This window comes from Pleurodeles waltl, chromosome 10, assembly GCF_031143425.1.
Source record: "Pleurodeles waltl isolate 20211129_DDA chromosome 10, aPleWal1.hap1.20221129, whole genome shotgun sequence".
Lineage (NCBI taxonomy): Eukaryota > Metazoa > Chordata > Amphibia > Caudata > Salamandridae > Pleurodeles > Pleurodeles waltl.
This window is the reverse complement of record NC_090449.1, coordinates 345,288,319-345,304,388: the sequence shown is the minus strand read 5'-3', so window position 1 is coordinate 345,304,388 and position 16,070 is coordinate 345,288,319. Positions and strand designations below refer to the sequence as shown.

Below are 16,070 nucleotides of genomic sequence, written 5' to 3'. Positions count from 1 at the left end.
ATGGTCAACAGAGTCAAAGACTGTCAATAGGCACAATAACACCATAGCAGAGGTCTGTCCAGTATCCCCATCGAGCCTTTGGTCATCTATTGCAACCATTATCACAGTTGCTGTGCTACAGCCCGATTGCAATGGGTGAAGATACTCAGAATTTTGTCGAGGATCACAAAATTCTTGAGACATATGTGCCTCCAGAATTTTTGCTGAACATGGCAGTAAGGATATGGGGAGATAATGTTTCAAGACCATGGGTCAGCCTTCTGTTTTTTTAAAGTCGGATACAATGCATTTTAAGGACAGAACCTTATTTAATGGACTTATTGAACAAGCTACTTACCTTCAGTACAATTTATCTGGTAGAGACATATTCTAGTTGCAGATTCCTTACCTGAGAATTTCCCCAGGCGCCAGACTGGATCCAGAGATTTTTTCCTCAAGCAATACCTTTACGCAGTCAGGTGGAGTCAGTCAACTCCGCGTCTGTATTGGCGTTGTGGTCACCGTGATGACGTCGGGGTCGAATATAGGCACCGCCTCGGCACGGTGACGTCAGTTTCTTTTCAGGATTTTCCACGCCAAAGAGCGGAGCCATAAAGAACACTGAAATGGTGTGCCAGAGCTAAGCCCCTTAAAGGGGAATCCCTGTCCCTAGAAGTCAGTTTGCAAGCGGGGAAGATGGGTGGGTCAGTAAGGAATCTGCAACTAGAATATGCCTCTACCAGATAAATCGTTACCAAAGGTAAGTAACTAGTTCATCTGATAGCGACTTCTAGTTACGTTACAGCTTCCTTACCTTAGAATAGACCATAAGCAATGTCATCCTCGGAGGTGGGCTGCAAACCAAAATCATACTAAAAAGTCCTACAGGACCAAACGACCAAAGTAGCCGTCTCTGCGGACCTGACTGGCCAGGCAATAATGTTTAGTAAACGTGTGCAGTGATGCCCACATTGCTGCCTGGCAGATGTCCAGGACAGGAACTCTGTGTGCTAGCGCTGTTGTAGCAGCAGTTGCTCTAGTTGAAAGAGCATGCAAGCCCTCAGGAGGTTACTTCTTCGCCAAAGCTTAGCACATTTTGATGCAGAGAAGCACCCATTGTGAGATGGTACTCTTCTGCACCGCCTTCCCCTTCTTCGCACCCACATACCCAACAAAGAGTTGATCATCCACCCAGAAATCTTTAAGGCGATTAAGCTAGAACGCCAACGCTCTTTTTGGATGCAGACGGTGGAGTCTCTCTTCCGCATGACAAGGATGTGGGGGTGCGTAAAAAGTAGGCAAAGTGATGGATTGGCCAACATGAAAAGGTGTGACAACCTTGGGAAGAAAGAAGGCCCTTAGGCATAGCACTACCTTGTTAGGATGTACAGACAAGAAGGGAGGCTTGGAAGAAAGAGCCTGAAGCTCACTCACTCTGCGGACAGAAGTGATAGCCACCAGAAAGACAGTCTTGAGGGTAAGGAGCCCCAAGGGACAATTGTGTAACGGCTAAAAGAAAGCACACATCAAATAAGTGAGGACAAGATTGAGATCCCACTGAGGCATGATAAATGGAGGGGGAGGATACAAATGGGTTAGACCTTTAAGAAATCTACCTACAATAGGGGATTTGAAAAGAGAAGGTTGACCTGGCAATGTAAGAAAGCTGATAAGTAGCCTATAAGAGTGCCCAAAGCAGAACCTTGTCGGGCTAGTGAAAGAATGAAAAAGAGAACCTCAGAAAGAGGGGCAGAGAGAGGATCAACGGACTTGTCCGTGCACCATGCCACAAATTTGTGCCAACGACAGGCGTATACCGTTTTGGTGGAGGGACCCCTGGCTGGCAAGATAACATTGCAGACTTCGGTCAGACAGTAAAAAAAAAAAAAACATCAACCGCTGCCGCTCAATCTCCACGCTAGCAGCAGGGGACGGGTGAAGAACCATCCCCTGCTGCTGCAAAAGAAGATCCTCTCGAGGAGGGTGTCTGATTGGAGGATCCGTGGCCATGCTCAGTAGCTCTGAGTAGCAAACTTTTTGTGCCCAGTCCGGAGCCCCAAGAATGACTTGGGCCCGGTCGTTCTTGATCTTCTGGAGAATGCTGAGCAGAAGTGGTATTGGCAGAAAGGCGTACAGGAGGCCTGAGCTCCACTCGAGATGAAAGGCGCCGCAGAGCAAGAACCGCCTTGGAAACTCCAGTGCGCAACACAGCAGACACTGCGCGTTCTCTGTGAAGGTAAACAGATCTAACTAAGGCTCTCCCCACTGTTGAAAGAGACCTTGCACCACCTCCAGATGGAGACGCCATTCGTGATCAACTATGCATCGACGGCTGAGTTTGTCTGCTTAGGCGTCTGAGAGATCGCCAGGTGTTGAACTCCCAGGTAAATGCCCTAATGTTCCAGCCATGTCCAAAGGCTAAGAGCCTCTTGACAAAGGGTCCACGACCCCACTCCGCCCTGTTTGTTGCAGTACCACATGGCAGTGGTGTTGTCGGTGAACACTTGAACCACTTTCTCTTTGAAAGAGGGAAGGAATGCTTTCAATGCAAGCCGAATCACCCAGAGCTCCAAAAGACTGATGTGGAGCTCAGACTCCACCGGAGACCAGAGGCCTCTGATCTCTGCCTCTCCCATGTGGCCGCCCCATCCTTGAAGTGATGCATCAGTCACGACTGAGATCTGGTTGGGGAAGGGTGAGGGATCTGCCGTTGACCCAATCCTGATTCAAAGGCCACCACTGCAGATCTTTCGCAGTCCCCTCCGAGATCTGGACCATGTCGGCAAGATTCCACTGATGCTGCGCCCACTGAAACTTCAGGTCCCACTGCACAGCCCTCATATGCCATCTGGAATATGGTACTAATAGAATGCTGGAGGCCATGAGGCCCAGCAGCCTCAGAGTCATTCTCACTGAAACCCGGGATAGAGGATGAAACATCGGAATCAAAGTCTGAATATACCAGACTCGCTGATCGGGAGGATAGGCCCGAAACTGCGCTGTGTCCAGAACGGCTCCGATGAAAGGGAGCGTCTGAGAGGGAGTCAGGTCTGACTTCAGCATGTTTATAGTGAACCCCAATGAATACAGGAGGTTCGCAGTAGTCTGAAGGTAGGAGACGACTTTCTGGGGCATGTCTGCCTTCAACACCCAGTCGTCACGGTAGGGAAAGACTGACATTCCTGACCTGCGCAGATGAGCTACGACCATCGCCATCACTTTCGTGAACACCCGAGGGGCGCTGGTAAGGCCAAAGGGGAGCACAGGAAACTGAAAGTGCTCATGACCTACCACGAATCGTAGGTACTGTCTGTGGGCAGGCAAGACGGGGATATGAAAATAAGCATCTTGCAAGTCCAATGCCACCATCCAGTCTCCTGGGTCTAAGGCAGAAAGGACCTGAGCCAAGGTGAGCATTTTGAACTTCTGAGGTCGAGGATAGGACACAGGCCCTTTTCCTTCTTGGGTACCAGAAAGTAGCGAGAATAGCACCCACAGCCTACTTCTGGCATAGGAACTTTCTCTATGGCCCCCTTGGCCAAAAGAGCCATAACTTCCTCTCAGAGAAGTGCCAAATGATCCTCCCTTAGAGGGCCAAATGATGGAGGCATGACTGGAGGGGAAGTCTCGAAGGGAAGGAGTAGCCCCTTTCTTTGACCGATCTGCAAAACCCACCTGTCCATTGTGATGAATTCCCAGTGGGGAGGTGATGGCTTATCCTGCCACCAACTGGTCTGAGGTGTGGGGATGGACTAGGAAGGTTTGGAGGCTGCAGCCGGGGTGGGGGTGGACTGGGCAGACCACTGGTTCCCTGTCCCATGAGCCTGTGGGATTCCGCGTCCCCGGCCACGCAGTGGCTGAACAGCATGCGTTGCACAGTGGCTAGGAAGGGAACAGGACAGGGAGTCCCTTCCAGGTCCACAAAAGGGGCAAAAGGAGGACTTTTGGGGGTGAGGGGCAGTGGAAAGTCCAAGGGACCGAGCCGCAGCCCGGGAGTCCTTGAATCTCTCCAGTGAAGTCCACCTTATCTCCGAAGAGGTGAGCGCCATCAAAGGGCATGTCCATAAGGGTGTGTTGGACATCCCCCCAAAAAACAGAAGTTTTTAACCAGGCGTGGCATTGTAACGTCACTGTCAACGCAACCGATCTGCCCAGAGAGTCGGTTGTCTCCAGCCCACATTTTATGGTGAAGTTGGCCGCATCTCTCCCGTCAGCAACAGCCTGTGAGATGATCGCACGGGCCTCCTCCAGGATCTGTGGCAAAACGTGCGCAACCGTGTCCCCCAAGGGGTGAGTATAATGGCCCAAAAGGCATGTAGTGTTCACCAACCACAACACCCGACTGGAGGAAGAAAATATCTTCTTCCCAAGATTATCTAGCCTTTTTGATTCCCTATCCGTGGGAGCGAAAGGGAATGCACCAGATGACGAAGATTCCTGAATGACCAAGCTCTCAGAAATGGGGTGTTGGGTCTGGAATTTAAGGTCCTTCGGGGCGGGCCGATGGCGGTGAGCGATTGTCCTATTTACAGGAGCCCCTGTGCCGGATCTGGACCAGGTACCCAGTAGGACAACTGTGAGGGCTTTGTTAAATGGAAACAGAGGTTCCGAAGCAGAGGATCCGGGCTGAAGCACCTCCGCCAGGAGATTAGTCATGACCGCAATAGTAGGCAGCTCAAGGCCGAGGACCTCAGCCGCTCTGACCGTCATGGAATAAGAAGCTCTTTCCGCCATAGCCACGAAAGGAGGAGAGAGCATGCTAGTGTCTGGGGAGGTATCAACAAGACTGCTGGCTTCGCCCAATTCCTGAGCCCAGTCCATGTTCTGCTTATCTTGCTGGTATTCATAAGGGTCCAGCGACCCCTCCAATCCGTCCTCATATTCATACCCAACGTAACAATGGTCGGAATCCAACCTGGGGGTGGCTAGGCCCAGTCGGAATCCGCGTCGACGGACGCCGTTCCAGCTCCGGGTCATTAGGGATTAGGATCGGGTCGAAGTGGATTGTGGGCCCAACTGACCTCAGGAGCCTCTACGACTTTGCCGGGGAAGGTCTCAATGGTACGACCAGTGCCAACCCGGATGAGGGACCCTCGGTGGCCGGAGCTGCCAGCACGGAACCCGAAGGGCCCCCTTCCGAACCACCAGGCCCCGAAGACGCCACAGAGGGGTCAGACTATCCAAATATGATGCGCATGGCCTCATAAAATTCTTTCAGTTGGGCAGGGGTCGCGCCAGCTCACGGAAATGCTGGGAGGTGCAGAGAGGACGAGCAGATGAGCAGAAACAGGCTCCGCGGACGGAGGCCTAGAGCATTGACGCTCTTCCCGCTTTGCAACATCAGAGCCATGGGGTGAAGTCGAAGAATGCCTAGCCTTCTTCAACTTCTTCTTACCTGAATGTCCTGATGATTTGGAGGACGACGAGTGGTGATGACTCCGCGGCTGGTGTCGAGACCTTCCCCTCGAGCGAGACCAGGAATGATGCGTAGTCGAGAGCCGGGCTAACATGAGCTTTAGGGACCGCTCCCTCAAAGCCTTCGAGTGCATGGCCCGGCACTCGGAGCATGACTTTGGGTTGTGGTCGCGCTCCAGACACCAGAAACAGACCCGATGCGGATCCGTCACCCACATCATTCGGTGACGATCCTGCAAGGCTTGAGCCCGGTCTTTGGGGACATCAAAAAGTGACCAGCGTCGCTCTTCTCCAGATCAGCGTGTGGCGCAGAAAGAAAAGAACTGACGTCACCGAAGCAGCACCTATATTCAACCCCGACGTCATCACGGCAACCACGACGCCAAAGACAGATGCAGAGTTGAACAACGCCACATGATGGCTCGCAAGGGTACTGGTCAAAGAAAAGATCTCCAGATCCAGTCTGACGCCTGGGGAAATTCTAAGGTAAGGAATCTGCAACTAAAAGTCTCTATCAGATCAATACATTTAAAAATGGAGATTCTATAGCCATTGCTGTGTTTCTCATAATCATAACAAATGATGGACAAGGGTCGATTAGTGAGCCTGATTTGGCCTTTTAAACAGTTCTTGAAGACTGGTCTTCTCCACAACACTGAAAACGAAAAGCTGGTGTGGATTTTTATCATCAGTCAGTCCATGTATGTAGATCAATGGTGTTTTTTTGTAGTACCTGCTGACTACTGACTATCTGATTTATAAAAAAAAAGTATTCACTGTAGCACAATCTTGGGATGGTTCTACAGATTGAATTATCTTCTTCTGAAACAGTGATTCTATCATTGTTTTTTAAATACCTTCCTGCTTATTTGATACCTCAATTTTTTATAGAAATAATAGTAATTTGATTGTAAGTAGTACACTTTTATATTCGGCCACCCTGGTTTCGAAATGTAAACTTATTTTCTTATTTGTAGTTGTTACACCAATGGTGCTCAAGATGCCATAAGTGAAGTTTAGCAACTTTTTCCACTGGAGTGAACAGGAGAACTGGTTTAGAACATTTTGTGACCCTGCATCTTTGTATGTGAGTGTGTAGGTTAAGCTTCTTCTAGCTCAGCTGAAAATTCAGGTTCAGCATTGTGAACCTTATGACAGCTCGCACTCTGTTGCCTTTTGAGGTATTGCATACGGTATCTAAGCTGACCCCCTGCCACTTTTGGGTGATCTTATGTAAATGTCGTCCCACTGCTTATGGTCGGGCTTCAAGCCTAGCTCTCGTTCCCATTGTTTATGATGTGGTAATTTAGTAGGCTGTTGGGGGGAGTTTAGAACAGAGTATATATTTGAGATTAAGGGACTGATTTATATGATGGCAGTAGGTTACCTCTGTTGTTACAGTGACAGGATATATACGACCAAAATAATGGTCCACCTGCCAAATTTAAAAGCAGGTGGACCTTAGGTTTAATAACGGAAGAAGCTACTCCATCTCTGCTGTGATTTAACCCCTCTGATGGCCCTGCAGAGTAACGGCTGCCAGAGGCGGACCTCTTACTCCACCCATTTAATTTAGATGGGCACAATTAGAAGTTAGTTTTCCTGCCTTTCACTGCCAGAAAAATCCTGGGTAAGGGGCAGTGAAACCTGCTAAATGCCCCCTTTGTAACAGAAAAGGGCTCCAATGGTGAGAGGAACATTTCCTTTTTGAAAGAAAAAGAAAACAATTTGGTGCTGGGCTCCGCCGTGTTGTTGGAGCTCTGCACCAGACTGTAAACAGCATTGACAGGAACTGCTGTGATGGCGGTTCCTGCCAAAGCTTTGGAAATTACCTCCAGCTTGGCAGTCATTTCTAAATTTGGCAGGCAGAGTAATCTTGGCTTGGTGGACATTAAGTTTCCTTCACCAAGCCAACTGAGACTACACCATCCGGCGAAGTATAAATCGGGCCCTAAGGAACTTTGCAAATAGCATAAGGTCAGTGGTTGCTCCTGCTCTCATCCGAGGTGGAAGACTAAGGTAAAAAAAAAAAAAATATGAAACTGTTCGGTTTCAGGGAGATCTAGGTCCTCAGGTGATCTTACTTGTTCCCCAAAAAATCTATCTCATAGCCTGAAGCATCCTCCCTTGCTTTAGCCAGAGAAAAGTCTGGAATCCAGGCCAAAGTAAAATCTTTATTATCCATACTTTATAACTACTTCAATGCCCCTCTATGACCTAATGTAGTGGCACAGCAGACTAGGGAACACAACTAAAAAACAAAAAGGTGTGACAGAGATACCACTTATATGTTCCTCTAATTAATTAATCCTAATAATTGTTTTGCCAATCCAGGAAGTGAAATAAGTGAATGATAGAAATGTATACTGAACTACTGATACAATAACAAGTCAAACGGAGGGTTGCATGTCAAATTCAATGTCATTTTCAGGAGCCCGGTATCTTAATGGATGTCCCAACTTTTTATCATGTCAATTTTAGATTCTGATATGATTTAACTAAAAGACACACAGAAAAACGTTCTTTTAGATCAGTCGTTGCTTTAAAATTATTTTTAAATTAATTGTTTTACTTTGAAAAAAATCAATAGGGATCCAGCAGAAATGCAGAGACTTTATCGATTTATGATAGTAATTGAATATCCTGCGAGGGGGGGGAACTAAATACTTATTTAAAAAGGGAAAAAAGAAAAGGTCTTTCCTTCTCTCTAGTCAGTAGTGAAGAGTTGTCCTATGTTACAGAAGATGCAGCACTCCTTTGCTGGTACGGACAAATTCTTATTCATATGAAAGTGCAACGTGAACTTAGGAAACTATTTTCATCACTTTGTGTCTTAAAATAACTAGGAATTTGTTTTCACTAAAAAGGCCTTCTATTCACTGAATCACTTCTACATCAGAGCCGTCAACAAAACTGACTTCAATGTGTAGTGTTCAATGTCATACTTGTGTATGGTCTGAAATAGCAATCATTAGTGTTGCACGAACTTGGTTCACTTCCATTTTTGGATATTGATAGAAAGATTAACTCTAAATGAGGATTATTGGCCTCCACTTTCAGCCACATATGGTTAGGTATATCAGGGATGTGGAATTCCTATCGCCCGACACATCTTGTTTGGGGTCAAGGGCAACAAGTTTTTATGTTTACTTTGTCCTTGGGACAAGTAGGCCCAACCCCCTGCAGCACAAACCCTTTGGCTGCCTGATTACAGAGAGTGGAACTCTCTGCAGTTGAGGTAATGTGTTTCCAAAAGACAATGCTGTTCGAACTTGTATTTATGGTTCATTATTTGAAAGCCTTCATTATTAGGGTGAGTGCTGTAAATAAATGTTTTAAGGTCACACTTCACTACTGACGTTGGTTCCAGTAACCCAAAAAAAAACGTGTATATACATGTTTGAAAAGTTTAGGCTATGAGGCTAAGTATAATGCTCCCAGAATGCTCTCTGATTATATGCAAATGAAGTGTCATTTAGTAAAATGTGTTGATGCATGCTAGTATTTCCCAAAAATATTTCTAATGGAAAATCAGTGTAACCATTTTCAACACGATTATGGGAAGCATGAAAATAAACAAACACTGACAAAGCCAACTGATCTGACATATTTTTATAAGTTTTTTAGTTTCATCAATGCGTGTCTTGTTTTGACGAAAGAGAGAGAAATAGAAGTTTAATAAAAACAAAATGTCTTTGTTAACACCAGACCTAATTAGGGACCAAGACCCACATGTAGGTAGCTTTTTGCATGTCGCAAACAGCGACTTTCGCTGTTTGCGACATGCAAAAAGCACACTGCGATGCACAAACCCAGTTTTGCGATTCGGTAACCTGGTTACCGAATCGCAAAACGGGTTTGCGACTCGCAATTAGTAAGGGGTGTTCCCTTCCTAATTGCGACTCACAGTGCAATGTAGGATTGTTTTGTGACCGCGGGCGCAAACCAATCGCAGTTTGCACCCATTTCAAATGGGTGCTAACACTTTCGCAAAAGGGAAGGGATCCCCATGGGACCCCTTCCCCATTGTGAATGTCACTGTAAACATTTTTTCAGAGCAGGCAGTGGTCCTGTGGACCACTGCCTGCTCTGAAAAAATGAAACAAAAATGTTAAATTTTTCATTTTTGTTATGCATCTCGTTTTCCTTTAAGGAAAACGGGCTGCATTACAAAAAAAAAACTGCTTTATTGAAAAGCAATCACAGACATGGTGGTCTGCTGTCTCCAGCAGGCCACCATCCCTGTGAGGGCCGCCATTCGTGAGGGGGTCGCAAATTGCGACACACCTCATGATTATTCATGAGGTGGGCATTTGCAAAGCCCTTGCGAATCACAGATGGTGTCAGGGACACCATCCTACATTCGGATTTGCGACTCGCAATTTGTAGGTCGCAAATCTGAACCTACCTACATGTGGCCCCAAATTCTTAAAGAAAGTCACAAAAGTGCACCCATGGTATATGTCGTACCCTATAAAATATTTGTGAACTGTATTTTAGCATGGGTAAATACGATGTGTAGATTTGCTCATGTAAAAATCTATTGAGCATTTGCAAGTTCATTTTCCCTCCAGCCACTTTCTTCCCAACCCTGGAAGAAGTTCTAATTCTGCCATTGTCAGGAGTAAATGTCCAACCTTTCTTATTATGGGAAAATATTAGAGAGAAGCTGGTAAAAATCTTTAAAACATGCAGGTTAGTAGGTTTGCAGACTCAAAGGCATTCCAGCCCTAGAACTATTGCTTACTGCTTCCTCCAGCCCCAGTATGCAGATCTGCAGAAAGGTGGCAAAATAAGGAAATTGCTACAGTAGGGATTGAAACTGCAAGTATTCACGCCCTACTATGGTAGTAGCCCTGGCATAATCAGAGAGGCTATTATCAGAGCACTTACATAATGAGATTGCTGCCATAATTTGTCGCCACACTACATGGCACCAAAGGGACAAGTAGATCTTTTTACAGGACAAGTAGATTTGAGAAGCAACCTGTCCACTGGACAAGTAGATATTTTAATAAATTCCACACCCCTGTATATGCACCACCCAAAAAAACTGTTTTGACTCCTCGCAGAATTCTGGTGTGTGTCGAAAGCTTATCATCCTGAAGCTTTTGCAGCACTTATTTCCATCGTACAGTTTTCCAGGATCCTATGTTTCATATTTTATGTCAAATAATGAAATAAAGCAATAGTCATGTCACCTTAAAACGGGGATACGTGTTTATGAAAGAATAAAGTAAGTAATAGGTGTGATGCGACATCAAATTCTAATATTTTATTTAAACTTTCCAGCAGAGTGATTCTTACCTAAAAGGAGGGGGTAGTCTTCCGCTTCCAACCAAGGTGTACAAATCTGAACGTGTTTGAATTGCATCTGCTGTATTAAATTGACATAATGATCCTTCAATGGTCCTTTTCCTAGTTGGAAAGAAATATATTTTTAGGGTCAAATATCACTAAAGAGGACCTTTCTACAGAAAAGCAGCAGAGATAGTTAATACAAAGAACTCACATTTTACTATCACTACTTAACATGCATTTTGACAACCCAATGTAAAACATTTTATTGTTCAGTTTTCATAACATTATATTAAATGTACCATGTCTTTATTAATCAAGTTATACAAGGCATAAGGATGCCATTTATTAGTCAAAGTTATGTTATATTGTGATTTTACTTTGCTAGGGTTTTTAAAACGTACAATCACCACCAGATCAATACGCAGATGCTAACTAAGCCAAGAGTCAAGCCAGAACAAAATCTCTGTCAGAGTTGCTGGAAGCAGAATAAAACCTCGACAGATTTGGGGGAAGAGAGAATAACCTCAAATGGTGCAGAGCATCATCGAAGGAGAATTAGAAAGATACATTCACAAATAATGTAGTTACGCCAAATCTTACTATCACAAATATAGGTCCCACCAGGGATATGTATCAGGAGGTTCTTGGCCAGCACACTGACATATATTGATGTACCATGATATTCTAATTTGGATGGTGGTATGTCTACAACAGTGATCACCGATTTTAATACAGCGGTCCTGATATTTCTAATTTACAGCAGAAAACCAATCTGGAGGACACTAAAACACACAATTCTTGAAGGAACAGCTTCTTAAACAGTGATACCGTTAAAGCCTCTGGAGGCAATAGTTATATAATTGAAACACACAAAGAAATGGCTAAAAAAGGAAAAAACACTAAAATAGCTCTCACAATATCCCTAAAGCAAATAGGACTTAAATCTTTATATATATATATAATAATCTCTCTATATATATATATATATATGCATTTTAGGGGTCCTTTTACAAATTGAATATATTTCTAACCTTGTGTTTAGTCACAAAAATTCCTAAGGAATATTGCCTGTGCATACCACCGATTTTCATGTCTACGCATAATGCCCTATGCTTACCACTTTGAATGGTCCACAATGGGGATAATCTGTATTAGTAAATTTAGGAAGAAAGTACATTTGAATAAGAAATTGGGTTACTGGTTGACAGGGGTGAAACCTTAATCAAGCTGCAACCACAGTGCTGGTCAGGGTGAAGACACATGCAAAACACAAATTAACCTCTGCTCCACCCTCTGCTGGCTTGGCACAGAGCAGTCAGGCTCAAGTTAGAGGAAATGCATAAAGTATTTATGCAGTACTTCAAACAGTAATAAAGTGAAAATATCTCACAAGAAAAATCCAACACGAATTTAGTAAAATAGGGTTAATTCTAATAGATAAATCAAGACCAAACAACAACAATCCAATCAGTATAATCAGAGAGATGCAATTTTAAAGATTTCAGTGAGTCTGGCACCAAAAAGCACAAAGCATCAACTGTGGTTATATGGTGACGCCACAACAAGACAAAGTCACAAGTTCAGTCTGACCATGATGGAGCACAGTTTGGCTACAGGGATCCACTTAGGTCCGCTGAACACAGTACTTTAATCCCGGTTGAGAAGAGATGCTGAGTCTTGCATCGAGGATGTCCTGCACAGCAGAGTCTATGTGAGGTCCAGGCGAGGAGAAGCATCACACAGAGATGTGCCTGAGTGCTGAGTTGAGGGAGACGATGTCCTTGCGTGGAGATGCATCACGCAGGGGGCAGTTCCGAAGGGCTACTGTAAGCGATGCATCATTCATGTATTGAGAGAAGGCTGCGCCACAGAGGTGATCCTTCGGTTCCACAGGCAATGCGTCGGGCAGCATAATTGATGCACCGGTTCTGCAGGAGATGCACCGTACCTCAGAGAAGATGCATTGGTTCTGCTGAATCCACAGATGACCTGGCAAGAGCATCTTCAGGCCCACTTCCAAGGGTCCAGGGCTGAGGTGGAACTACTTGGGAGGGCAGGACTCACAGATGGCAGAGTCCAGGTGCTGGATTTAAGGTTGTTGGAAGCCTGCTATGTCACTGAGGCTTCTGATGAGGAGGCCTGTCAACTAGCTGTTGGAGCCAGTCAGGAGACCTTGATGTAAAGTTGCAGGTTATGTCCTGTACACCCATGCATGAGGGCAGCAGGGCAGCACAGCAAGGCAGCAGTACTTCCAGGCAGCAGCCCATCAGATCGGCAGTCCTTTCAACAACACAGCATTCATTCTTTCTGGTAGAGTACACAGGTCCAGAGGTGTACTGGAGAATTGGGGCTAAGGGTCCATTATTAATACCGGATGCCCACTTTGAAGTAGAGGACGCTTCTAGAGGTTTCCATTACCCTGTCCTTGCCCCAGCTTATCCGTGGTCACAAAAGACTAGTGACAAACAGTTTGTGAGGGTGCTCAGGCAGAGCCTTTGTGATGTGCAGTTGTGGTAGGTGACAGTTCCTCCCCCCGTTAACTCAGAGTGGTCCAACATGCCTATCTTCCCTTTGTCTGACTGTTTGGGAGAAATACACAATGGCCAACTGCAAGCTTCACCTAGTCGTGTGACCCTGGATCAGGCTACAGGCACCAAATGGTCAGGACAAGAAAATGCAGACTTTCCAAAAGTGGCACTTTCAGAATTGTGATTAAAAATCTAACTTTACCATTAAAGAGGGCTTTTGATTACAAATCCAAACTCTGTCTACCAACTTCCACGTGAAAATGATCACGTATTAAATGTAATAAGATAACCCAATGTTATCCTATTGGAGAGGTAGGCATGACAGTAGTGATAAACAAATGTAGGAGTTTTCCCCTACCAGGACATGTAAAACTTAAACATACATGTCCAACTTTTTAAATGCACTGCACCCTGCGCTTTGGTTTGTGTAGGGCCTACCCTAGGGTGACTTATATGTATTAAAAAGGAAGGTGGTTTGGGATTGGCAAGTGAATTATCTTGCTAGTTGCTAATGGCAGTTTACAACTGCACACACAAGTAAATTAAATAGGCCAATTGGGTGCAAGGCAATTCTAACATGTTTAGAGAGAGAGCACAAGCACTTTGTGCAATTTACCACTGCTTGGTAGAGTCCTAAAAACCAACAAAAACTAGCTTTGAAAACGGGAAAGTGAAAGCAAAAAGCCTGGGGATGACCCTGCAGGTAGGGTCAAGTCCAACGAATTGCGACATCACTTTTTTCCCTCCTAGATACAGGGTGTCAAAATCATGGATATGTTGGTGTACATTATCTTCCCAACTGTTGTTTTCGCCATCTGTCTTCTGGTAACACCCAGGTTGCCCCTTAAACTCTAAACTTTTCCCTTTATTGAATAGGTCCTGCTTTATTGGTTTACCAGTTCTAACTGAAATTTTATGCGAAGACAAGAGGTATGGATTATGCACTTCTATCTCATTATTAATCTCAGACACAACAGGAACAAATCATAGCTAAACTACATTACGCCTAAGTCCTGGAAATTAGTTCAACTACAAAAACAAAACAACCAGATAAACTGCTCCATGTCCCACAAAACAATTGAGGAAATCACCCCCACTGTTTTTCTTCACTGGTCAGCAGTGAGATGAGTATAAACTTTATATCTCAACTCACAGTGTAAGCCTGTCCTTCCTCTCACTCTGGGAAGGGTGTGGGCTGCACAGTACACTTGAATCCCACAAAGATGCCCTTGTGCTATCTCAGGTGGGGCTGGGCGCTGTTCCACAAACTCAGAATTACTGGCACCTAGTGTTGTCCCTCAATCGGCTGATAGGAGGAACAACATGCATAAAAGCGGTCTACAGTATTTCTTTCCTTTCACCACTAAAAAGCATGCAAGCACATGACAGTGATTTAGGACAGTACAGTCATTCCTCCCACCTCTGGTGTTTTTTGATGCAGGACATGCCCGACTTGGCAGGAGCTTGTTATTTTCACCACCATTATACCGTTTAAGATGCCTGCTCCCACCCCCCCACCTCTGATCACCATGACACTGCTTGGCAGTCTGCTATTCCAATATGTGTATAGACCGAGTGGGCATAATCCTGGGCATTAGATGAAGTTTGTGGTAAATTATACAAGAGTAAAAAGTCAGATTTACTGGCACTGGGCACTATTTCTGCTCTTCACAGGCCATATATACACATGCTGGTGGTTCTTTTGTACCTTATCATTTGGTAATGGCCCATTTGCCCTGATGAATACACTCATTTTGTTACCTGAATTACAGTTAGCTTCCTAATATCCTAGACCAGGGTGCTGGCTGCGGTTCTAATGTGAGAATACCATGAAGAGGTGGAGTAGGAATTCACCCCAGATGGGGCTAGTTTCTATGCACCCATGGGGGCCCTACCAGGCATATTGGTATGCAAATTATTATGCTGGCTTAGCCCCACTCGGAACCACTCACCCAGAGGAAAGAAAAATAACTGAGAGACAATCTATTGGCAAAAAGGAAGCAGGAATATTCTGGTCATCTGGGTGCTTCTAACAGACTAATTGAATTTGTGTTAAGACCACAAGCATCGTGCAACCAAACCCTGTCCAGGTGGGTCAACATGCAGAGCTTGTGGCAACCATATTGCTTCTAAAGAGGTTTCCACCCTTTGGGAATCCTGCAGCAAGGGATAATTCGAAAGACTGAGGCGACATCCTGTATGAGTCGAAACAAGACTCAACTTTCAGCAGGGCCGGCAGTCCACTCTGGACTCTTAGTGTACCATGGGATAGGACTTAGAGCACAATGGGGCTTTGGACAGTTCAAGGCAGACCTCTGCCACCAGACTAGACAGAGGATTTCAATGTTCCTGGCAAAATTAATCAAGCACCCAAAGACAGGGATAGCCTGATTTCCTCAGAGCTTGATTTCCTCAGAGAAATTTTTCACCAGAGCACAACATGCTGCATGCCTCCTGGGCATTTCAAACTCTGCTTTGTCCCTGGTGAGACAATGTTCTCTGTTGATGAAGTTAGACCGCAAGTTGAGGGATCTAGTCCCTTTGAAGGCAAGCCAGGGGGCAGGGACTCCTTATTACAAAGTGTGTGGCCACATTTACCGCTGTGGTCAAGCTGCAGGGCCTCCATCAAAAAAGTGTTTGGACACAAGTTTTCTGCTAGTGATTACAATGTCATGTTTCTAACTAGGACTGAGACAGAGGTCAAGGCGCATTGAGAGGGTCTGAGAGAGAACACACAAGGTGTGGAGGTTTCAGAGGGGAACAAAATGCAGTAGGATATTCAGGTAAAGAGTATGCATTTTCCCATTCTGAAACTGAAAGGCAGTCTGGTTTCTTTTATTTACAAAT

General features: G+C 45.2%; 1 protein-coding gene across 3 annotated transcripts in view; it reads right to left on the bottom strand.

Annotated features, from left to right (window-relative positions):
* Positions 1-16,070, bottom strand: part of ALG1 (ALG1 chitobiosyldiphosphodolichol beta-mannosyltransferase) — a 425,029-nt gene that overhangs the window by 150,492 nt on the left and 258,467 nt on the right. For all 3 annotated transcript variants that reach the window (XM_069210576.1, XM_069210579.1, XM_069210577.1), the window contains exon 10: positions 10,702-10,812. In XM_069210576.1, coding sequence (XP_069066677.1) covers positions 10,702-10,812 — 111 coding nt within the window. The remainder of the gene's footprint in view (positions 1-10,701; positions 10,813-16,070) is intronic.